General features: G+C 44.4%; 1 protein-coding gene across 3 annotated transcripts in view; it reads right to left on the bottom strand.

The window, feature by feature from the left end:
* OSGIN2 (oxidative stress induced growth inhibitor family member 2) overlaps positions 1-24,854 on the bottom strand; it is a 38,075-nt gene extending 13,221 nt beyond the window's left edge. The window contains exons 1-4 of one of the 3 annotated variants that reach the window (XM_053245127.1): positions 24,205-24,854; positions 6,988-7,142; positions 3,298-3,434; positions 1,174-1,365 (exon numbers count right to left, since the gene is read on the bottom strand). In XM_053245127.1, the coding sequence (XP_053101102.1) occupies positions 1,174-1,365; positions 3,298-3,434; positions 6,988-7,142; positions 24,205-24,440 (720 nt within the window). In that variant the 5' untranslated portion in view covers positions 24,441-24,854. Of the gene's footprint in view, positions 1-1,173; positions 1,366-3,297; positions 3,435-6,987; positions 7,143-23,717; positions 23,851-24,204 lie in introns of those variants that run through there. The other 2 variants (XM_053245128.1, XM_053245129.1) reach the window with 2 other exon arrangements.
* Between the last annotated feature and the right edge of the window lie 509 nt (positions 24,855-25,363).

Here is a 25,363-nt window from a genome sequence, read left to right as displayed (position 1 = left end):
AAAAAAGACAAGCAAACGTCTAATAGTATACAGAGTACATTTTCTAAAAAGAGCTATGCAAATCTTCCCATGTTAAATTTTCATAGACTTTTTAAAACACTGAAAAAACTGTACTTGCAATACAGTCCAAAGACATGCAGTTCCCGAAATAGGTACACAGGAGCTGCACCAGTCAGGAGCCCTGCATAGCACAGACCCATATAACTGGGCAAAAAGGCACCTTTCAGATTAGTGATTCTCTCTATATTAAGCAGAGGGAGAGCAACTGGCCCTATTCGACCCCAGTACAGCATCTCTCTAGTGGCTGTTACTGGTGTCTACCTTATTTAATTATTTCATTTCATTTCATTTATAAACCGCCCCATCCAGAGGCTCTGGGTGGTGTGTAACTAGTTTTTAAAAAACATTAAAACAAACATTAAAACACACTACTTAATATAAAAACAATTTTAACACAATTTAAAACCAATTAAAATAATTAAAAATAATTTTAAAACCTTGGAAGGCCAGGCCAAACAAGTAAGTCTTTAGGGCTCTCTTAAAGGCCAACAGTGAGCCTAAACTGCAGATATCTGTTGGGAGTGTATTCCACAGGCCTGGAGCAGCTACAGAGAAGGCCTGGTTCTGAGTCGCCACCAGACGTACCATTGGTAACTGGAGACGGACCTCTCCAGATAACTTCAACGTGCAATGGGGATCATACAGAAGAAGGCGCTCTCTAAGGTAGCCTGGACCGAAGCCACCCAGGGCTTTAAAGATAATAACCAGCACTTTTTATTTTGTCCAGAAACATATCGGCAGCCAGGTAAACTCTTTTAAAACAGGCATAATGTGGTCTCTCTGGGTTGCCCCTGAGACCAATCTAGCTGCCACATTTTGAACTAACTGAAGTTTCCAAACTAGGTACAAAGGCAGCCCCACGTAGAGTGCATTGCAATAGTCAAGCTCCTTTGTTTCTTTTTAGACTGCGAGCCCTTTAGGGACAGGAAACCATCATCATCATCATCATCATCATCATCATCATTTTATTTTCTATGAGAACCACTTTGCAAACTATTTGTTGAAAAGTGGTATATAAATAGTAGTAGCAGTAAAGTAAAATACTAGGTGTGTGTAAGCTTAAGTTCTCAAATCAAAATGGATTACAATAGTAGAAAGCAAAGTTTTCCTCACATGCCAAGCCCCACCAGGTGGTCCTTTGCCCAGCACGATATGAGGAATATAATGGTGTGGTTCTAGTTTCCAATCAAGAACAGGCAGGTAGTCAAAGCCAAAGTCAGCATCTGGATGAAGCAGTGTATCAAAAAGTACTGCGACAGGATTAGAAGAGCGTCCTTCTAGGCCTTCTGACAAGTAGTCTAAATCCTGATTTGAAAAGACAGTTTTAGTTAGCAATGCAACTTTCTCTCAGAATACAATTTGTAATAAGAGTTTTATACCCCTTGCCTATTACCCTCCTCTCTCCATTATGAATATTCAATGACCATCCTCACATGTTCCATGAATCCTCAGCACTCACTTTTTTGTCTTACCACCAACTTTTTGCATGTTGTTTTCGTTTAATAATAATAAAACAAACTAGGATGACTACTTAGTGCCTTTTCTTTGCCTCATTCACTTGGGACTGACTGAACAATCTATATAGTATAGAAGTGACCAGTCTATGTTTCTTATGTTTTGTTGTAAGTATTGAATATCAGATGTCTCAGACTTATACTAGCTGTTGGTTGTCTCCCTGCAAGTTTCAATGGACTTCACTGAAGCCAAGGTTTTAGTTCTACAGGATAGACAACGTATTACCCGTATGCCATACATTTGGTCAGCCTCTTCTCAGCAACTTTTGGAGGACTTTTTATCTTATATGCAGTCTGTTTCATGCCTAGAACCACTTTTAGTGATATTTCAAACAATTAGTGATGTCATTTGACAGATCCATGTGAACACCACTGTACTGCATGAATCTGGAAAAGGGGCAGAAGAGGGCAACCAAGATGATCAGGGCCTGGAGCACCTTCCTTATGAGACTAGGCTACAGCATCTGGGGCTTTTTAGTTTGGAAAAGAGGCATCTATGGGGAGACATGATTGAGGTGCATAAAATTATGAATGGAGTAGAGACAGTGGACAGAGGTGAAATTTTCTCCCTCTCTCACAGCACGAGAATCAGGAGTCATCCCATGAAACTGAAGGCCAGGAAATTTAGGACCAACAAAAAGAAGTACTTTTTCCACACAGCGCATAATTAATCTATGGAATTCTTTGCCATGGGATGTGGTGATGACCACTAGCTTGTATGGCTTTAAAAGGGGCTAAGCCAAATTCATGGGAGACAGGTCTATCAATGGCTACTAGTCTGGTAGCTACTGACCAGCCTCAGAGGCAAGATGCTCTAAATACCAGTTGCAGCCAGGGGAGCAACAGAGAGGGCATGCCCTCACCTCTTGCCTATGGGCTTCTTAGGGGCATCTGGTGGGCCACTGTGTGAAACAGGATGCTGGACTGGATGGGCCTTGGGCCTGATCCAGCAGGGCTGTTCTTATATACCATTATCACTCTTCAAGAAGATGAAACAAATTCATGGAGGATAGGTAAACTGATGGCTATTAACCATACCACCTAAACACTGGATCTCCACCTTCAGAGACAGCATTCTCTCACTACCAGGTTTCAGAGACAAATACTAGGACCAGGAGAATCCCGCCTGTGGATTTCTCAGGAACATTTGGTTGGGCAGTGTTGGAGGCAGAGTGCTGGATTAGATGGACTTCTGGCTATTGATAGGCACTTATGCTATCAATGTGTATGAGGCTTATATCCAAAAGTAACTGGCATTTTACATCTCCAATACCTGCTTTGAACAGTACTGCAAAAGTGAGGAAAATAAAACATTTTGCTTTCACTATGGTTCTCATTGAAAATATGAATGCAAGTTTGGTTTTTTCCCATGCTAAGGGCATGCAATGAACTTTTTAACTCAATGATTTTATTTATTTGTTTAACACATTTGATACTGCCCACTACTGAAGTCTCTAGGCGCTTTACACTAATAAAACTAACTGAGGAATTTTAACAGTTAAAACATAAAAAGATCAAATTAAAATACCTATAAAAACTACCAAATAGCTAAAAAGTTTGGCTGAAGAGATGTGTCTGTAGTTATTTCCTAAAAGCCAACAGGGATGGAGCAGCAATGATGTTATATAGTTAAATAATTTTGTAAATGCAAAGATAAAATATTTTATTAGCATTAGAGTGGTAAACATATTGGATAACTGAATACAACATTAATAGGGATTACCTGATCAACAATCGAGAGGTGCATAGCTTCTTTTAATTTACGATGCAAAATAGGATTTGGATGTTTAGCTTCAGGAGACAAATATGGCCTGTATCCAGAGAGCATGTAAGAGAGGCAAATTCCTGAAGGTCCATTACCTATTTTAAAAAAATCACACAAGTCTTACTAAAGTATGAAGTTACACGTTATAAAATAATGACCATGATTAAGCCAAGTAACACACTTTTAGTCCAGTTAATTTCAATTAGAAAATGGATCACATGCTTCTTTCACCCATTAAAATAAACACATTTTAAAATGACTTAATTTTGACTGGATCCTGCACAATGTTTTTGCAGTTATGTCTTAGAATATTTTTGCCATATATATTAACCTGATCTCTGAATTAAGTCAATTAAGTGATGGCTTGGGTAGAAATAGTAAAGATGTGCAGAACCTTTTGACCGCAAAACGTTTTGACTTGAAATGGGTTGTTTCGAGTGTTTCAAGCTCAAAACAATGCCCTCTAAATAAAAGGCCTGTTTCACACTTGGAGCAGAACTCCCCATTCCAAGCCCCATTTTGGAGGCCTGTTTTTCCCCTGCTGATTGGTTTTCTGACTCTGGCTTCTGATTGATTTGTGATCGCCTTGTTTCTTGGTTGACTTGTTGTTGTCATATGAATGTTGACTTGTTGTCATGGGCAACTGTGCCCCATTGGTTGAGGGGAGGGAGTAGAGAACTCACTTTGGTGTCCATGGGGTGTTTCGAGTTTCGCCATTGTTCCCTATGGCTGAAACACTCAAAACATTTTGAGTTGGTTCCGTTGAAACAACCAGTTAGACCAGTTGTTTTGATGAAATGTTTTGACCGTTTGAGTATTGTTTCAAGCTCGAAACAGAACACAAAATACATTTTGTGCACATCCCTAAGACATAGCTAACATAATAATCTGTTTGCTGATTGCTAACTTTTTAAATAGTCATAGGAGGAAGAAAGTTACCTCAGTGCACATAGGTTTGGCTAGGTATTTTAATAATTTGTGGAAAATGTGACTTCAACTGCTATACTGAACCCAGGTTTTTTGGGGGGGAAATAATTTGTGTGTTTTTAAATGACATTTGTAGCAAGAATCAAAGAGCTATTTCCCATGTTATGTATGTACAGAATTAAATTCTCTTTTATGATTGCTTGCTTAAGAATACACTTTTTATTCTTTTGTATGTAATTATTCTTTAATGGTTTTGGATTCTTAATATCAAACAAGCCCTGGGGCAATTTTAAAATTCCATCAAACTCAAGGTGGGAATTTTCTCCCAGCTGCTATCAAACTATTTGCCACAAAGTCAGCAACTCCTATACGAAGCACAACGAGGCCCTTATGGTAACTTTGAGCCCTTGGGAAAAGTACAATCAGGTTTCTTAAGATCCCTCTTTTTGACCCCAAGATGTGTCCTAAATGCGGCCTTGAGATTAGAGGCCAGGTTAATTAGAATTTAAGCCAAAGTTTGGTTAGCTATGCTAGTTGCATGGCTAAGGATAAATTTAACTCCAATTGGCTTGATTTCCTTATTACTAACTGATAATTATTGTTCTAACTGATGGAAGTGTATTGAAGATAAATTGTTTTCGTGTGGCCTCTCTCCTCAGTTTTTATTGTCCTTGGGTCTTGAAAAGGCAAAGGATATCATCAAACAACGGGTCTGGGATTTGGAACTACAGAATGGCTTAAGTCCAAGAACATACCAGCCTCTTAGAAAATCCATGAGATCTTCTCCAGCAGCTTACGTATCTACCCTTATTGTTGCCAAGTTCCAATGGACATTTACTAGAGCCTGCTTTAATGCCCTCCCTTTGAAACTATGTTATGTTTATTCTGGTCTAAGACTGTAATAAAGGCAATCTGAGCAATCAGCATTCTTAATATACGTTACTGTTTTCAAAAACAGGTTTGTTTTTTTCAAACTGGAAGCTAAGGGGTGGAAATTGTTTTTCTAACAAGAAAAATAAGGCAGCTTTGTTTACTGTGAGAAGGCAGAAGAGTTCTCAATGCAGTAACACTGCAGAACAGTATTTGTATATCATGTCACTGTAAGCTGATGCTAGTGCTGAATCTGAAGGTTAGTATTTCAATCTATGATGCTAGTGATGAATCTGAAGGTTAGTTAGTCTGAATAGTATTTCCTCCTTGCAAATATGGACCTCGTTACAATGATTCATATCACTTTCACTTCCATATAATGATGCACGATGAACTGTCCTTGAGGGTTATCAATGAAGCAGACTTTGGAAACTCAGTATGGCTTAAAGAACAGGAATACACTGTATACACTCAAATTAATACAAAAGATATTTTATCAGTTATCCAGCCTTTTTGCAGGTTACATGTCTTCTTCCAATTATAACTCAAGAAATGTCTCACTAATTATTCTAATAAGCTGGTGTCCCCAATTATAAAGGTTCTTCCAGTCTCCAACCATGGACCAGCAATGTGTAGCTACTGTTTGTTTCTTCATTACAAATTGGCTTCCCAACTTACTTCCACCTCAAATATACCTTAGGCACCAACTGGAAAAATAATGGCCAGAAAGAAAGTAGTTAAACACACTATCTCCCCCTGGCCCTTCTGCAACTGCTTTTAGTTATTTAAAAAAAGATGTAAGGGAGAAGTTACACATATCTGTTTGTAATGTTGAGTTTGGTCCAAATGGTCTCTGTCCATTCCTTCTCTCTCTACTGCTCAAAGTGTTTATTTACGGTAAAGGGAGTCAGAGATGGAATTTAGATTGGAAATTAGTGCAAATATGTTTGGAATACTTCTCCTCCTCTGGGTTTTACTTTTGCTGCGGGTAGTGACTGGGGCAAGAGGCACAGCTTTGCCAGGCTTACTAGGTGTTGCTGCCTCTTTAGCGAACGCATTTGCTTTATTATTCCAGCAAGCTGCTGTTGTGCTTTTTGTCCTGCCACGTGTGCAAGCCAAGTGGTGGCTGTTCTTTTCTGAAGAGCTCTGCTGTTTGTTTCCATTTCTCTGAGTGTGCAACTGGGCGTCCATCAGATGCCTCCATTTCATGACTCAGCCTGTAGGACCTTACCGTACATTATATGTAAATGCTTGTAACTGAACTCAGTTTAACATGTTGGGCTTGCTCTCGCAGTCCAATCAGAGTCTGTGTATATTGCTACAGGGACGTCTGGGGGCTCGAATCTGAGGGAATCCCACGGCAGGGAGGGGGGAAGAGTACATTAGGGATTATCGGGAGTTGAGAAGTGGTGAACAGGAAAGGGTTAAGCATATCCCTACCACCACCATGTCTCAATTCTAAATGGTGCCCTTCCAAACCATCTTTCCTTGAGAAAAAATGAGTTAATCCGAGTTCAGTTACAAGCATTTACATATAATGTATAGTAAGGTCCTACGGGGTTAGATTTGACTGGGAGGGGTGCAATACAATATGACAATTCCTGATCCATTATAGATCATTTCCCAATTACTTAGAGTAAACTATATTTCAAATATTTTTTCCAGTATTATGTCATCACAACATACCAATATAAAAATGTGACCAGGACTATCAGTTAACAATTATATCCAAATTTAATAATCATCATCATATAGGACAAGGTTGTCAAACACTACCACTAAATTCTAAATTGATTTAATATGTTAGATTCTTATTTGCATCAGTGCTGAAACTCTCCAAGAATAACTCACCTATTATTACCATGGGCAGAGTCAGTGGTTGGTCTACAGGTAGAGCACTTTCTTCTAGTAAAGGCATTGTTTTAACATTTGTCCCAAGGCTGTCACCAAAATACTGCACTAAGGAATTCAAAAGCTGTCCTTCAGTTTCAGGGTGACAGTAGTTTCTGTTAAAAGATGAAAATATAAGTTCATCATTAATAACACATCCTCAGTAATATTTAGTTATTGTCAAGTCATTTTTTTTGATGGATATATACCCAACAGAAAGTCTGACAGCATTAAGAAGAAAAACTTGCTTAATTAGTTCAGAGTCTCCGACATTTCTGTAACAAACAGAAATGTCTGTAACAAACCTTCTGCTGCAAACCTTCAGCTCAGGTACATAAAGATTCTACCCCATAAAGATTGTGTGTGTGCATGCGTGCGTGCACACACACAGAGGATTTACTTCAGTCACTGGCTTAAAACCCTAAGTTACTCATGAGTACACCCACTGAAATTAATGGAACAAGTTTACTTGTCCCATTGATTTCAATGGGAGTACTCAGTGCTAATTTTCTAAAGCCTGTCAGGCTGAGGGGAGAGGTATGCTAAGCTTCAGCACCTAGACCACCATTCAGGAGCAGAGAAGGAGGATCTTCACCTTTCTCTTTCCCCTTCTGCAGTGGACATATTGCTGAGGGTGTGTCTCTTCAAGCTGGTGATCCTCCGCTGGGGAACCAATAGTACAGCTGCAGTGTGGGGAGGCAGGAGGGCACTGAGTAGCCCCTGGGAATCCTTCAAATACCAATAGGGGTACTAGCACCCACTGTTGGGAACCCCTGAATTAGTTCATACACAGCAGGAAATCCACCATGGCTTTCCATACACACATACGGCTGTGTTGCTACCATACAGTATATGGTATATCATATACTTTTACAAATACTTCTCAGTATGGCTCCACAGGTTACATTTCCTTTTCTTTATTTTAAATAAAAACAAAACTAGGATATATTGTGCAGACTTTGCCTACCTGAATGCATGGTGGGTTTTGGTTTTTTGGCCATTTTAAAGTTTTATTGATTTTTACAATATCTTAGCAATCAAGTTACACTTAATTAAGTAAATAATGACTTCCCGCTTACCAGTCTGCGCGGTTCTTGTTAACTATACATATAAGCCATTGCTATAATATTACAAAACATATATACTCCGCCTTACAATTCGATTTTACCCTACCCCAACCTGCTGTGATACTAAATTTCAAACCCTGCTGAAAGATAGAAAACCCTGAAAAATAGTTCTTTAAGTAAAGTAAGAAAGGTTCCCAATCTTCTTGAAAACATTCCAAGTTTTCATCCCTTATAAGTGTTGTACGTTTTGCCATCTCCGCATATTCCAAAATTTTTATCAAACAGTCTTCTTTTGAAGGCATTTTATTATCTTTCCATTTCTGCGCATATACTATTCTAGCTGCCGTGGTTGCATTCATTTAAAAAAGTTAAGAGACTAATTTTTCATCATTTTCACACAACTCCTTTTCAGCTCTCGACATCTGATCCTCAAATCCAGCTTTAAGATCCTTCTTATAAAATTTCGTTTAAATGATGGTACTAAAACCAGTTACTAACCAAATTTTGAACTTCAGTTAGATTTTTTAATTTACAGCCCTTATCTTGAAAACATAACAAATCTCTATAGGTACCCCATTCAGACTGCATATTTATCTCTTTACGTGCTAAAGCTTCTATCGGGGATACCCATAATGGAGTTTTAGGTTCCAACCATTTTTTATATTTTACCCACACTCACATTAGACTCCTTCTTACATAGTGATTAAGAAAATCTTTATGCAATTTAGTTTCATCATACCACAAATAAGAATGCCATCCATACCTTCTATCAAATCCTTCCAGATCAAATATTCTGGGATTTCTTAATGTTATCCATTCCATTAACCACGTCAAACAAACAGCATCAAAATACAACCTTAAATCTGGCAGGGTAAGACCACCTCTTTCTTTAGCATCTGTTAAATTTTTAAATTTAATTCTTGGTCTTTTCCCTTGCCAAACAAATTTAGTTATGTCCTTTTGCCATTGCTTAAAACAAGTTAACGTATTAATTATAGGAACAGTCTGAAAAAGAAACAACATTTTAGGTAAAACATTCATCTTCACAACTGAAATTCTTCCCATTAAAAATAAATTCATTCTAGTCCATCTTTGCAAATCAATTTTTACTGTATTCCATCTTTTGACATAATTATTTGAAAAAAAAAAAGATTTTTTATTTGTCAGCCAGACACCCAAATATTTAATTTTCTTCTTGAATGCATGTTTTAGATCTAACTGTTGTAACTCTTGGAGAAAAGTGCCAAGGAAGCAATTGTTTTGTACCAAAATGTATGACATTGTTGTTTCCTGCTTTTCTTCTTGGCTAAGTCTCACATCCCCTCATGCTGTGTCTATGCATATATTTTAGGAAACAAAAGCTAATCAAAGTTGACTGTGTTTCCTGACTAATACAATCAATGGGCAGGATATGGGAACAAATATTTAAAAAATCCTTCTATGACCTCACTATCTTCAGTTCAAAAGAAGGAAATATGAACCACCAGCCAGCGTGGTGTAGTGGTTAGAGTGCTGGACTAGGACCAGAGAGACCCAAGTTCAAAGCCCCATTCAGCCATGATACTAGCTGGGTGACTCTGGGCCAGTCACCTCTCTCAGCCTAGCCTACTTCACAGGGTTGTTGTGAAAGAGAAGTATGTTGTACACTCTGGGCTCCTTGGAGGAAGAGCGAGATATAAATGTAGTAATAATAATAATAATAACCATACAATGGCGCATCAGTACACAAACACACACCCACACCCCACGCTAATTGTAATCCTGGAATTCCAAGAGTACCACTGCTACTTCACTATCTACTATTACTGAACCATTGCTATGCTTTCAGCACAGAATTAATTTTCTATAATTTTTAAAAGTACAGCCAAACAACAACAACAACTAAATAGAAACGTAAGTTTCTATAGCAAAGACATCTACCACAACTACTTCTATAGCTTCTGTCACAAGCTCAAGTTTTGAATTGTTTTGCCAAAAAGTGTATATGTTATATCTGGTATAATTGGCTGATATCCAGATGGAAGTAATCATGAGTAATCCCACTGAAATCAATTTGAGAAATTAGTCATGACTAACTCCTCCCATTAATTTCAATAGACTACTCTTGAATATTTTAGTCTGGATGCCCGCCACTGTTTTTAAGGATTTAAAATCCATTCAGGCTATTGATTGTCTTCAATGGATAGCATCCAATCTGAAGCAACAGCAAGAGACTCCAGTACACTTCTAGGAAACATTTTAGTAACTTTCCTCTTACATTATAAATTGGCAATATATTTATTTGGGAAGAAATCATTCTTACAAACTCTGATTGTCATCTAGCTCCTCTTTAAACAGGTGCTTCTCTGTACAACAGAAGTTGCCAGGGGCATACCAAGGTTGGAGTGGGCCCAGAGATGAGATTTTAAAATGGGCCCTTCACTGATATATTTATACACCAGGGGTGCAGAACTCAAATGCCCTGGTGGGCCAAAACCAACTGTGACTTGGCTTGTGCGGGCTGAGGTCAATGTTTAGGGTACTGACTATTAAAGTAACACTTAATATCAGTTAATTAATTAAATTAATTAAAATTAGAGTGAAATCAATTAAAATGAATTTAATTAAAATTTAACTTTTGAAGTTCTGACAGGCCAAGATTAATTTAATTTAAATTGAATTGAATTAAAATGAATTCTAATAAAACTCAAATATACAATACAATCTGTACAAAATACATAATGATGTAAACTGCATTGCTCTTCCTTTCCACCTTTGACAAACCATCCACTTAAAATGGGATGTTAAGTGGATGATAAGGGGAAAAAGAACGAAAGAAGATGGGGCAGGCTAGGTGAGACGAAAGAGAGCGCGGATACTAGGACTTCTTCCTCCCAAGTAAAAGGTGCATAAGAGGGGATTGTGGATGAGAGAAGCGAGCGAAGGTTTCATGACCACATGCTTCATGACCGCAGGCAGCCTGACCCTTCCTCAGGTGTAAGTCGCACTGTGTTCAACAGGGGTGTCTTCTCCCGGAAGCATGCACACAATGTTAGTCTGATCGTCCTATATGTTTACTCTAGAGCAAGTCCCGCCGAGTTGTTCTATGGGACTTGCTCCTATATTCAGTCTTAAAGCGAACCCTCCTCTGGCAAAGTCCCGATTCCTTTAACCAAACATAATTTACTAACCTCCCTCCCCCTGATAGTTCCAAATCCCTCCTGAACAGCTTGCCCCACCCACTGTCCCACCAGGCAGCCCGCCCCCAAACATATTACCCACTCACTGGGTACACTAGAGGAGAAGAGGATGGAGGGTGATCGCGTGGGAGGGGGGTGCTCCAGAAGTCGGGAGCGTTTAAGCTTCTAAGAGGGATTGGGAGAAAGAGGAATCATCCAAGAGCAAGGCACTGAACGGGCGCATTCAGTGCCGCTGCCGGAAGATTCCAAGAGTAGAACGCTCAGAAGAATTCGCAGCGTTCTAGAATGTCCTGGCGTCTACCTGCCAGCCAATGAGAGTCTCTGGATGGTGCCAGGACGGGAAAGGAGGAGCCTATGAGTAACAAGGCAAAAGGGAGATGGGGAAAGGAGGGGGAGGTAAGGAGAGAGAGAGAGAGAAGGAATATGGCACGGAAGGAAGGAATACTGAAGGAAACCTGGACAGGCGCTGGGGAGTCATGTGACTTGCCTCGGGGGGGGGCTCAAGGCAGTGGGCCGGGAGACAACTGTCTCCCCTTGTCCAATGGAGAGTACATCCATGAGAAGTTCCTTCAATGTGTATTTGAAACTCAGACATTGAAGAACTCAGGTGACCAAGTTAGCCCAACTATAAACTAAAGCAACCTGCTTTATTTTGCAAAAACTACAGTGCCTGCAAATTGACAAATGTATAATTTTGTCCTTGACTTTTCTTCTGTGAAACTTTACATTAAAAACCAAAGATAAACAAATACTTGTGAGTTTCTCAGAGACATCTGGTTGGCCACTGTGAGAAACAGGATGCTGGAATATAGACCTTTGGTCTAATCCAGAAAGGCTCTTCTCATGTTATTACTATTAACAACAAAGTTTTAAAAATCCAGTGTCAATTATTACACCAGTCTATTAACACAGCACATTCATCTTTACAGCTCTGTAAGAAATGTATATACACATTTAAAGCACAGTATATTCTGCAACACATCATCAGTTTGACAGAACATGTTCCAATATGATAATCAGAGTCAGATAATACTAGCAAATTGCATCAGCCATTTTACTCCAATATCGGCAGTAATTGCAGTGGAAATGCTACAACTTAACTATATTTCCTTGTTACTTGCTAAGTTACTGGAAGATCTCTAGGAAACCAATCCAACTTCACAAAGTATATCTTGCTAAGATATCCATTACTTAACTTCCATCTATTAATTACTTAACCATTAATTTAATTTCCACAGATTTGGATCATACCACTAATAAAAAGAAGAGGGTAGAATTAACAAACAATTGAAATGTATTGAGGTCATTCACACAATCAAGAACTGCGTTCTACCCAGGTTTGGGAGCTGTGTATGCTCCAAGTTTTTGGTTGTGTGAAAGCAAGGTAAGAGAAAAACCTGGGTAGCTTTTCCTCCTACCTTGCTTCCACACAACTGGAAATTGGGAGCACACACAGGTAACAAACCCAGGCAGAACACAGTTTTTGACTGTGTGAAATACCTCATTATGTATTATTACTTTGGCTTGTATCCAGAGAACTGTAAGTAGCACACTGCTTATGGAACGGGACTTTCTTGTCCCCTCTTTCAGCCCCCTGTGCGGAAGCCAGTCCTGAAGGCCAGTGGGCTCTTAGGAATAATGGGGAGTATGACAAGCTGGTGGCCAAAGGAGGGGAAGTCAGTGCAAATCCCACCTCTCTTACACAAATGTAAGTGCTGTGCCAGTCATGAAAACACTAGTTAGGATTAATGCTAGTTAACACACTATTTCTAGAAATTGCATGGTTAGTACATTTTACTACATATGGCAACAATCACTCAAATATCAACCAACAGCATATCGCATTTAAAGTATAACTCATGTACATGACAGAATGTATCTGTTTAACTGTATGCACCATGTGTGACCTGCTTGAACTGGCCACAGATACCCACCATGTGCACACCCAATGGTTAACATGCATTATGCGTGAATCTGCCATATTATTTGGGAGTTTAATAAAAACATCCATGCTACTGTTTGGATCCATTAAATTGTGCTCATGTTCATTTTTTACTTTCATGTTTAATGTGTCAGATGAAAGCTCCTTTGTACCAAAATATCTGCTACAACCACATGCACAAACCCAAAGTGGGAAGAGATGGTCATTACTGCCTGGGTATGTAATATGGATGGTAAAGCACTCAAAAATACCAACAGCTATAGTGTCAGAACTATAGTGTACTAACTTCTGACCCTGACCAGATATTCTAATTCAAGCCCCTCTGATAAATGCCAGAATAATCTTTTCCTAGAGGCTTCTAAGGATATTATTTAATCTTCCATGTTGTATTGTCAAAATGCATGCTACTATCCCTTAACACCCACCTGACATTTATGAATCCAGAATGAAATTGTAGTAATTAATCTAACCACAACCTAGGAATGGGGGAATTACTTTCTTCTGTACTTCCGCCAGGCACCTACAAATCCACTTGCCAGCTTGCCAGGGTTAAGTGCCCACAGCCTTCAGGCGAGCAGGACATCCAGCACCATGTAGATCTCCTCACCGGCCATTTTGAGAAGATAAGAAACAGCAGGAATTCTTTCTGAGTAGTTGGAGAGGGTTCCCACTGTTTCTTATCGCCATATCCCACTGTGAATGACAGAAGACCCACTTCTCTCCTAAGCCCCTTTGCCTGTGTGCCACAAAAGGATCTGAGGGAAGAGAGGACCACAAATAACTGGCTAGTAAGCTAAGCCTAGCCACCTAATGACGCAGCAGGGAAATGACTTGACAAGCAAACCAGAGGTTCCCGGTTTGAAACCCCGCTTGTATGCACCTATATCGGGAAGCAGCAATATAGGAAGGTGCTGGAAGGCATCTTCTTGTACTGCGCGAGAGGAGGTAATAGTAAACCACTCCTGTATTCTACCAAAGACTACCACAGGGCTCTGTTGTCACCAGGAGGCAACAGCACACTTTACTTTTAAGCTAAGCCTACATTTGTGGGTCCCAGTTTGAAAGAGATATATATTAGTTGGGTATTTGGTATGTTTTTAATGGTGGAGGAAAGAAAAATACAGAAAGATTCCTGCAGTCTTAGGCTGGAATTAACTACTTATGGGTAGTATTGTAGAATGGAAAATTCCTCTATTGTTTTTTTCTATTGTTTTCTACTGCTGAAGTTGGTGATGAGTCACTTATCTATCAAGGGCAGACAGGGTGGGGGAAGTGGGTATGAACGGACTAGCTTCATTAACATAGGCGCCAGATGATAGGATCACTTTAAACTGTAACTCGTCCTGCTTCTTAGAATGTGAAGGAATCTTCTCTTAATTTGCTTATCTCTTTTCTGTAAGACCGGAACTCAGAGCAAAGTCCAGCCCAGAGGCAAACACATGTGTTAATGAAGTAAACTAATTGGTTCTAGGGCAAAAGGTTAACGCCCAGATGTGTAACAATGCCAAGGTTTAAAACCCCAAAAATCGGGGGATTCGGGGCTTCTTCTCTGGAGGGCCGTGAGGCACCAGGAAGGGGTCACAGCGCTGTAATCAATAAACGGTGATATTGCTTCCTTCAACCATCCTTGTCTGTCTGGTTTATGCTGACTGGGTTCCCCCAGGTAACATAAACTGGTGCCGTTCAAGCTCGGATGGTCGGCTGGTGAATTACCTGCCCATCGGTGGCTGCTTGGGGGATCCTTTCTCACGCCGTGGGAGAGCAACCCTTCAGGCGCCACTCCTCCCTTTTGAAAGGAGGAAGGTTTTGACCCCCGACGACGTGAGACCTAAACTCCCAAGCCCACCGAAGACGGGCGCGGAACGAGGCACACCAACGCAGGAGTCCGGACAGGTGGAGTATTAAGGGTCTCGAGACAAAGGGGAGCCAGGGAATCGCCCACCCTGTGCCAAGAGCCGCTGTAGGCAGAGGGCACTGCCTAGAAGCAGGACGGGCTCTGGGAGGAAAAGGGAGGTTGTGTGAATGTGTGCAGTTTGAAAGATATTTGGTGAGTGCAGAGGGGGACCCTAAAGAGGGGAACCCACCGTGAAAGTGGTCCTTGCAGTGGCAAGGCGGGACTCCTGAGTAAGTCCTCTCTCTCGGCGACGAGAAGGGGACCCAAATCGGAGGTGCGGGCTGTGAAGTTGTCTGTCTATAATCCCTCTGTGGCTCACTGCGGGACCCCCTACCCGCAGTCCGTTTCCCTCTCCTATTTGTCTGTTTGTCTTGAGTGAAAGAGAGCACAATTCTGTAATTATGGGTGGGGGTGGGTCAAAGGTATGCACCCCACTGAACTGTATGGTCCAGAACTTTAGGAAAGGTTTCACTAGAGATTATGGCGACCCACCCTGCAAGCCCGAAATCCTGGTTAGACACTGTACACTGAACTGGCCAGCCCAAAGTCCAACTTGGCCGGCAGATGGAAGTTTTGAGATAGATGAGATTCGCAAGGTTCACATAACAGTGACTGAAAGCCACCCTGACCAGTATGCATACATAGACCAGTGGATGTTGAACGTTATAGAGGGGCCAAAATGGCTACAGGACTGCAAGAAGAAACAGGGGGCAAAGACGGTGCTAGCGCTCCGCACCAAAGGCAAGGGCAAGCTACGAAAGTTGGAGGGAGAAGAGGCCTCGGCACCACCACCAAGCGCGTTACCCCCGCCTCCACCCCAGCTCCTGGAGCCTGAGGAAGAGCCAGAATCGCCCCTACCGCCTCCACCCTACAACCCGTTATACCCCAAAGTTCCCCAACCGAGCGATCCTCCATACCAGTTCAGGCAAACGGAGGAGCGCATACGGTATGCGAAAGAAAAAGAAGAAGAAGAGGCGAAAAGGAAGAAGGAACAGGAGCGTTTAGAGTGGGAGAAGAAGAAGGAGGCTGAGTTCAGAGCACGTGAGGCAGCCGAACAGGAAGAACTCAAGCAACTACAGGCTAGGGTGGAAGAATTGGAAAAGGAAAGAAAAGAGAAGGGGGGCAAGGAACAGTTAAACCCAGAAGAAGGAGAGGGAGTGACCATGGCCCCCCTGCGTGTAACCACCTTCCACGGGGACAAAGGGGAAGCTGTGTACCAATACCAGTATGTGCCTTTTTCGTCTGCGGACCTGCTGAATTGGAAGCGCACCACCAAGACCCTAACTGAAGACCCTAGAGAGATGCTGGAACTTTTCGAGACGATCATGCGTACCCACCGTCCCACCTGGGGAGACATACAGACACTGATGCACACGCTGCTGTCTTCGGATGAGCGAAGTCGTGTCCAAGAAGGAATGAAAAAGTCATTAGACGAACAAGCAAAGAAACTCAAATCAGAGATAACCCCAAAAGATTTATATGAGCTTTATTTAGTAACCAAAGACCCTGATTGGCATCCAGGCGTGGGGAAGGGAGATGAGTTTCTGGCCAAGTATCGGGACCTAGTACTAGAAGGCATGAGGGCGGCTGGACGAAGAAATATCAATCTCGCTAAAGTATCGGAAGTCCTGCAGGGACCCCAAGAGGCACCCGGAGCATACATGGAGCGGCTGAAGGCAGCCTACCGGCAGTGGACAAGCATCGATCCAGACAATGAAGGAAACCGAAGACAGATCAACATGACCTTCATAGCTCAAGCCCAGAAAGACATCCGTCGAAAGCTGCAGAAAAGAGAGGAGGCGGTGGACATGCCCGAAGAGATGTTACTGGGATTGGCTAGAAATGTGTATGCAAACCGGGATACGGAGGAAGAAAAACAGCAAAAGGCTGCTGTTGTGATGGCGGCTGCCATTAGAGGGGAGTTGCCAGGAAGACGGGGGCGAGGTGGCAGTACTAGAGGACGTGGTCGAGGGGGCAGAGGAGCCCAACAGGAACGTTTGGGTCGCGATCAGTGTGCAATCTGCAAGAGGCATGGGCACTGGAAGAATGAATGTCCAGAAAGACCTGAAGAGGGAAATGCAGACAGAGGGCACAGAGTTTCGCGAGTAATGGCTGGACGCGCGGAGGAAGAGGAGTGACGGGGCCAGGGTTCATTGCACCAGTTACCACTCACCCCGGAACCCATGGTGACTTTGACTGTACAGGGGAAGAAGGTGCCATTTATGATTGATAGTGGAGCTACTATTTCAGCCATTCAACACCCAATAGGAGAGAAGACTGCTATCAAGTTACCAATACAGGGAGCCACGGGCCGCAGTAACTCCAGGCCCATCTTTGATGTGGACAACTGCAGTCTTAAGGGGAATACTTTTAGACATCAGTTTGTGTGGCTCCCCGATTGTCCAATGAACTTATTGGGAAGAGACATTCTGTGCAAATTACAAGCCACTTTAACTTTTTCAAAGGATGGAAGCTGTACCCTCGAGACACCACAAGGGGGGGATATATGCACAATAGAAATGCCCAAAGAAAAGGCTTGGAAGTGGAAAGCCTGGTGGGATGGGAAATCGGAAGCTACCAGAGTCTTGATAGCGCAAGACATAGCAGAAAGCTTGCCAGTGCCTAAAGAGGTTTGGGCAGAAAACGGAGGATTTGGCATGGCCATCAACCAACCCCCTGTGTGCATTCGAATGAAGCCAGGAGCCATACCCGCTAATATACCACAGTACCCCATCTCAGAAGAGAAAAGGAGGGGAATCCAGCCAATTATCACAGCGTACCTTGAAGAGGGGATACTACAAGAGTGTCAATCTGGATGGAATACCCCACTCTTCCCAGTGGAAAAGAAGGAACCAGGCCGTTACAGACCAGTGCAAGACCTGCGGGCAGTAAATGCAAGAGCTGAACCCATGGTAGCCCTAGTGGCTGACCCATACACCATAATGAGTAGAGTACCAGGCGCTGCTAGATGGTACACAGTACTGGACATTAAGGATGCTTTTTTCACAATCAGATTAGCACCTGCCTCGATCCCTATCTTCGCTTTCACCTGGCACCCCCCCCTGGACTCCCCGGGACTCCAGAACAAGCAGATCCGGCTAAGCTGGGCCAGATTGCCACAGGGATTCATACACAGCCCGAGTTTTTTTTCAGAAGCTTTATCTAGAGATCTGGAGGGTCTAGTTGTACCCCCAGGGGGGGCAGTCTTGCAGTATGTGGACGATCTTTTACTCGCAACAAATACGGAAAAAGATTGCAAAGAACTCACTATAGAGGTGCTTAAAAGACTTGCAAACTGTGGCTACAAAGTATCCAAGAGCAAAGCCCAACTTATACAGACTACTGTAAACTATCTGGGATTTCGGCTGGAGGAAGGCCAGAGATACCTATCAGGAGAAAGAGTAGAAGCAATTTGTGCCATTCCAGAACCCAAATCCAAACGTGGTCTGCGAGCATTCCTTGGAATGACTGGCTATTGTCGCGTCTGGATACCAGGCTACGCCCAGATAGCCCAGCCCTTGTATGAGGCGACTCGAGGAGAAGGCGAGATGCTGTGGGGAGAGGAACAGAAGAAAGCGTTCCAGGAACTGAAAGACATGCTAACGAGGGGCCCAGCTTTAGGACTCCCAAACCTCACGCTACCCTTTACGCTATACGTGCTTGAGCGGGGAGGGTTAGCAAAGGGAGTCCTGACACAGCAAGTCGGACCCAGTATGCGACCCTGCGCATATCTTTCAAAAAGATTGGATGCAGTAGCAAGAGGATTCCCTCCCTGCTTGAGAGTTGTAGCTGCAGCAGCTGTACTGTTACAAGATGCAAAGAAACTCACTTTCGGAGCAAAGACTACAATAGTCACTGAACACTCCATTAGATCTTTGTTAAAAGAAGGGACTATCAAGTGGATGACAGGCTCTAGACTCATGAAATATCAACTGATGCTGTTAGAAGACCCAGAGGTCGAATTACAGGTGACCACCAGTTTAAATCCTGCCTCATTTCTACCCGATGAAAATGCAGAAGAGGGAGAGACGCATGATTGCCCAACGCTGTTGCAACAGACCTGGGCAGTCCGATCTGACCTACGCACGGTCCCACTGAAGAATGCAGACCTGCAGTGGTTCACAGATGGGTCCTCCTTTGTAGAAAATGGGGTGAGAAGAGCAGGATATGCCGTGGTGAGTCTAGTGGACACTATCGAAGCTCAGCCGCTACCCACGGGCACCTCAGCCCAGCTAGCAGAACTAATTGCAGTTACCAGAGCCTGTGAGATGGCAGAAGGGCAAACTCTGAACCTCTATTCGGACTCAAGATATGTACACAACATGGCACATGCGTACGCTGCACTGCATCATGAAAGGGGCATGCTAGATTCTAAAGGGAACCCAGTGAAATACCAGCAAGAGATCCAGCGGTTCATGGACGCCATGCAGCAACCCCGCAGTCTGGCTTTTATGCACTGCCGTGGACACCAGAGAGGAGGAGGGGAAGTGGAAAGCGGCAACCGTAGAGCTGATGCAGCAGCTAAGTTAGCTGCACGCTCAGCCGAAATGATTATGGTGTCCCTTATTCCAGACCTAGCTACCCTGGAAGAGGAATGGGAGTATGGAACAGAAGACAAAAAGCTGGCAGAAGCCCTGGGAGCCGTGAAACAGCAGGGGAAATGGATCATCAGAGGGGGGAAGACACTAGTCCCCAAGGAATATGTGACAAGACTTGTGGAGGGTTTACATGAAGGCACGCACATGGGGGCAGAGACTATGTATGAACTCATTCGGAAGAAGTATTATGCACCAAATTTGTCTGCTCATACCCGACAAGTAGCCAGGAAGTGTGTAGAATGTGCTAAAGTCAACCCCAATACCCGGCCTCAAGGACAAGCAGGGCAAGTAGCAATGGGGGCCGGCCCGATGGACATTATTCAAGTGGACTTTACAGAGATGGTCCGGCAAGGACCCTATAAATATCTCCTGGTCATTGTATGCACGCTAACTGGCTGGGTGGAAGCCAAACCATGCAAGGCAGAAAGCGCGCAGGCTATGGTTAAATACTTGCTTAACGATCACCTGCCCAACCACGGACTGCCAATACAAATTAACTCAGACAATGGGGGGGCATTCGTGAGCAAAGCAGTGCAAGACGTTTCTAGGGCATTGGGAATACAATGGAAACTCCATTCCTCGTGGAACCCACGAAGTTCCGCGAAAGTGGAACGTATGAACAGGACACTCAAAGATCATCTAGTCAAGCTGATTGAGCTCACACAAATGAACTGGGTGGCCCTGTTACCATACGTACTGTTTAAAATTAGAAACACACCAAGGGGAAAGGAGAAATTAACTCCATTCGAGGCTATGTATGGGAGGGCGTCACCCATCCTGCGTACTAGAGTTGAGGACCACCCCCCGTCCACGGCCCAATGGGCTAAGGTCCTGCACGATGTACGACACTCCCTACAAGAAACCATCCCCATTCCTATTGTGGATCCAGTACACCCCTACGAAGTGGGAGAATGGGTGTGGGTGAAGAAATGGAAGGTAGAGCCTTTGAAACCCAGATGGGGAGGTCCATATCAGATTCTGTTAATCACACCAACTGCTTTAAAATGTGCAGGAATTAAGGCGTGGGTCCATCATACCAGGGTTAAACGGGCAGAGGCGCCTATCTCGTGGGTTGCACAGAAGACTGGAGAGACTAAGCTGAAGATACGTCGCCTACCCTGAGTCTACCCCCTGCTACACCCTACCGGAACGGGTGCACGTCTTCGCACGGGTCCAGGGTACATCTTTGGAACGTCCCTACGGGTGTGCCCATACCTGGAAGCGGCACACCCTTTGTACGGACCACCGGCGGGGGTGGGAGAGAGAGTGTTATTTCCTGGTTTCAAGCTTGTAACTAAAATGTGGTCTCGAACACTGTTGTTTTTATGGGTAATAGGAGTGAATAGCACCTACAAGGTTTCCCACCCGAAAGTCCCTGGGCTTCAGACTGTAATCGGAGCCACATCCCTTAAAGACTGCTGGGTTTGTACTCATGGTGATATACATTCTGAAGAGAAGGTAGCTCTGGTGGCGGGCCCCATCCCCCTAAATTGGTGGGTTCAGAAACCCAGAGTAAATTGGTGCTCCCCCTGGATCAGCACCACCGAATTGGCTTGGCGACCAACCACGGGAGGGGGGAACCGCCAGACCTACCGCTACCAAAGGGAATGGAAACGAAATTGGTATTCAAAAGGGGTCCCGGAATATGAAGTTGAAACATTAATTGGCCAGAATCCAATTTGCATTGAGAACAAAGGGGGACCTGGACCCAATTTGGGGGAGATCTCCTACACTCACTGTGCCCACACATGGTCGTTTGATAAATCCCTTGGCGAATTTACGCCACGGGCTGACGATCATGGACCAGACCAGGAAGAGTGCGATGGGGATGATCCCTCTGTGGGCAAATATCCTGGATTGTATGGGGGAGAGATGACCCTCACCTCTGTAACCCTATTCAATTTCACTGAAGGCCACTGGCGGGAGGAGTCGAAATTCCTATGGAAAAACACCCTATATGTACACGATCGGCTAGGTATCCTGATCAACAAAACACAAACCAAGCATGACACGTGTGATAGCAAACTTAACACTTGGGAATCCCCTTTCTGGACCCTCTGGCTGAGCATAACCTGTGCACACCACAAAGACCCAAATGTAACACTTTCCTGGTTCGGGGGAAGGGCCAGCAAGTCCGGACCCTTCAGCCTTGACAGAGAATGTGGAACGGCCCTGGGCATAGGAGAACGAAGAGTAGGGCCAATGAAGTGGGAAACGGGGGACGTCCTGACCCTGTCCTTGCTCGAACACGGAATGTACTGGCTCTGTGGTAAAAACGCATACAAAGCACTGCCACAAGGTTGGAATGGCAGATGTGCCCCTGCTTATCTGGCACCCAAAGTAGAGATCCGCAAAAGCCTAAATGCCTCTGAAGTTTTGAACATGGGCAGTTTCCTGCACCGCCTAAGGCGCGGCGCAGAGAACCCCCTTGTGGTCCGCAACACCGGATTCCACCAGGCTTGGCGGGCTATGCTACCGGGACTTGGGGTGATTGAGCTTGAAATAGCGGTCAAAAACATCTCAAAGGAGATGGAAAAATCTTTCAATAGCACTCTGAAAATGTTAATGGAAGTTCAGCAAGAGGTTGATTCATTATCAAAAGTGGTTGTGCAAAACCGTAAAGCGCTCGACATTCTTGCTGCTCAGCAAGGAGGTGCCTGTGCTTTGATCGGGGAGAAATGCTGTTACTATGTAAATAATCAGGGAAAAATTGATCAGGAGGCAGCCAAATTGAAGGAATCGATACAGGTCTTTCACAGCATCGGCCAACCCCCATCTGGATGGGGAATATGGGAATGGCTCACGAGTTGGCTGCCAGACCTAGCCTGGCTAAAGTCATTATTTGTTGTTTTTGTTATCATTGTTATAATTTTGCTAATGCTACCTTGTATAATACCTTGTTTAACTAGAATAATAGAATCTGCTGTTTCTGCCATAGTTAGAAAGGAAACCGCACCGCTTATAAAAACAATGTATTCTAGTCTACCCTTAAAGGAAGAGCCATAAAATGGGCTCTTGAGGGGGGAGATGTAGAATGGAAAATTCCTCTATTGTTTTTTTCTATTGTTTTCTACTGCTGAAGTTGGTGATGAGTCACTTATCTATCAAGGGCAGACAGGGTGGGGGAAGTGGGTATGAACGGACTAGCTTCATTAACATAGGCGCCAGATGATAGGATCACTTTAAACTGTAACTCGTCCTGCTTCTTAGAATGTGAAGGAATCTTCTCTTAATTTGCTTATCTCTTTTCTGTAAGACCGGAACTCAGAGCAAAGTCCAGCCCAGAGGCAAACACATGTGTTAATGAAGTAAACTAATTGGTTCTAGGGCAAAAGGTTAACGCCCAGATGTGTAACAATGCCAAGGTTTAAAACCCCAAAAATCGGGGGATTCGGGGCTTCTTCTCTGGAGGGCCGTGAGGCACCAGGAAGGGGTCACAGCGCTGTAATCAATAAACGGTGATATTGCTTCCTTCAACCATCCTTGTCTGTCTGGTTTATGCTGACTGGGTTCCCCCAGGTAACAGTATTATCCACACAATTGTTCAAAGTCTAGAACAGGAAAGACTTTAGTCTGGAACAAGACTGCCTGCTCCAGAATAAGAACTTCTGCTCCAGACTAAGGAAAACTGATGTGATAGGCAGATATCAACAGATGCCTTTACTTACCAAACTGAAGACGTTTACCCTTTAAAAAAGGTTATACCAGTATTTACCCAAAAGAAAGAGGACTCTGAAGGTAAGATTCACACCCCCCACCCCCCGCATTTCTAACATCAAAGAATTCGGCGCGGTGGAGAGACGACTAATTTTGGATTCAGGAAAATAGGTAGCTAGGACACGCTACAAAACACGGTGCATGCCTAAGTATTATATTGTGTACTATATAGTTCCATACACATATATTTGTGTGTAAATGTAGGCAGGATTCAAATACGACCATCCATCATATATACGGCGCGCGCACAAAAAGACACACACGCAGCTTGTACATTCATTGATTCACAATCACCATCAATGGAAGTGTCGAGGGCTTAAAGGTGGCGGCGCGGGCGCTCCTTCCTCTTCTTCCGTCCAGAATAACCCAGCCAAGAGCACATCCACCTGACAGACACACGCCTCCGCCTCTCCCCCGCCCCGCGCTCCTGCTTCTCCTCCCGTTCTCTCCTCCTCCTCCTCCATCATCTCTCCGGCGGCGGCACCCACCCTCTTAGCATCTGGTGGGCGCCGCACAGACCCTCCTCCTCCCTCCATTACCAGCGCCCCGCAGGTCCCAGGCAGAGACGCGCATCCGCCAGAGAAGGAAGGCCAGCCGGCCAGCCACCGGCCTCAAGTGCCGGAGTCCCACGTTTCATCCGGCGGGGGCGGCGGAGGGGAGGAGCGGAAGGCAAAGGAGGGAGGGCGGCGGCGGCTGGATCGGCCAGGCGTTTTGTTGACCCACAAACCCACTTCCCCCGGCCGGCCTGGCCGCGAGGACTGCGCCAGGAGGCTCCCGTTACCTGAAGTGACTGGCCAGGGAGCATCGGCAGCACCAAACCGTCATGAGGGATGGGGAGGGAGGCGGCAGGTCAGCGGGCGGCAGCGGCGAGAGGTGCAGCCGATGAGGCGGAGGATGAGGATGGTGCCGCCGCCGCCGCCTCGGCCTCTCTTTCTTCTTCTGCCGCCGCCGCCGCCGCCACCACACTGGGGGCAGCCGCTGGCTGGGTCTCCTCTCCTCCCTCCTCCCGCCTCGCATGCGGCACTGGGCCAGTCACACGGGAGGGAGGAGCCTCCGCCTGGCACCGGCAGCAGCAGCAGCGGCAGGGAAGACGGGCGCGAGGAGAGGAAGCCGGCTGGGCGAGGCGTGGCGCGGCCCCGAGCGCGGGGGCATTGCCCTCCGCGGCAGCGTCCTTCGCCGGGCGCTTTCTTGTGAGGGCGCGGTAGATCGCGGGAGGGTGGTTTCTAGCGATCGATCATTCATCCTCCAGGATGCTCACAACGGCGCCATTATAATATACATTTATCTTCAACGCATAAATTAAGAGGTCGGCTCCGGCGGCCGGGAAGCGGCACATCCCGAGAGAGCTGCGCTCCTTGCACGGTTTAAATCGTCACAATATTGTCCGTCGTCACTAGTCATTTCCCCCCCTTTTCCACAACTAACGCTTAACATGGCGGATTCCCCGCCTCCCCCCCCCGCCGCTTTTCTTTCTTTCTGAGCCGTATCCCACGTCCGTAATTTGACTCCATTATCTTCCGACGCTGGTTCTGAATCTGAATTCAAACATGATTTTCTTCCGCTTTTTCGACGCCACACACGAGGAAGAGTCACGTGTTACCGGTAGGACCTCGTGAGAACTGAAAGGAGCCTTTTGTTATTTGGTGCCACTGAATATTCTGCCCTCAGTTTTAAATGGGAGGAAAATACAAGATTTCTGTGATGTAGCTCACAACATATAAGAACCCGATAATGCAATTAAAAGCTGTTTCCCTCAGTGGCCCACCAGATGCCCCTAAGAAGCTCACAGACAAGAGGTGAGGGCATGCCCTCTCTCTTGCTGTTGCTCCCCTGGCTGCAACTGGTATTTAGAGCATCTTGCTTCTGAGGCTGGAAGTTAAAGCCATACAAGCTAGTGGTAATCTCACTACATCCCATGGCAAATAATTCCATAGATTAAT

Source organism: Hemicordylus capensis, chromosome 4, assembly GCF_027244095.1.
Source record: "Hemicordylus capensis ecotype Gifberg chromosome 4, rHemCap1.1.pri, whole genome shotgun sequence".
In the NCBI taxonomy this organism is placed as follows: Eukaryota; Metazoa; Chordata; class Lepidosauria; order Squamata; family Cordylidae; genus Hemicordylus; species Hemicordylus capensis.
This window is presented reverse-complemented; position numbering and strand designations above follow the sequence as displayed.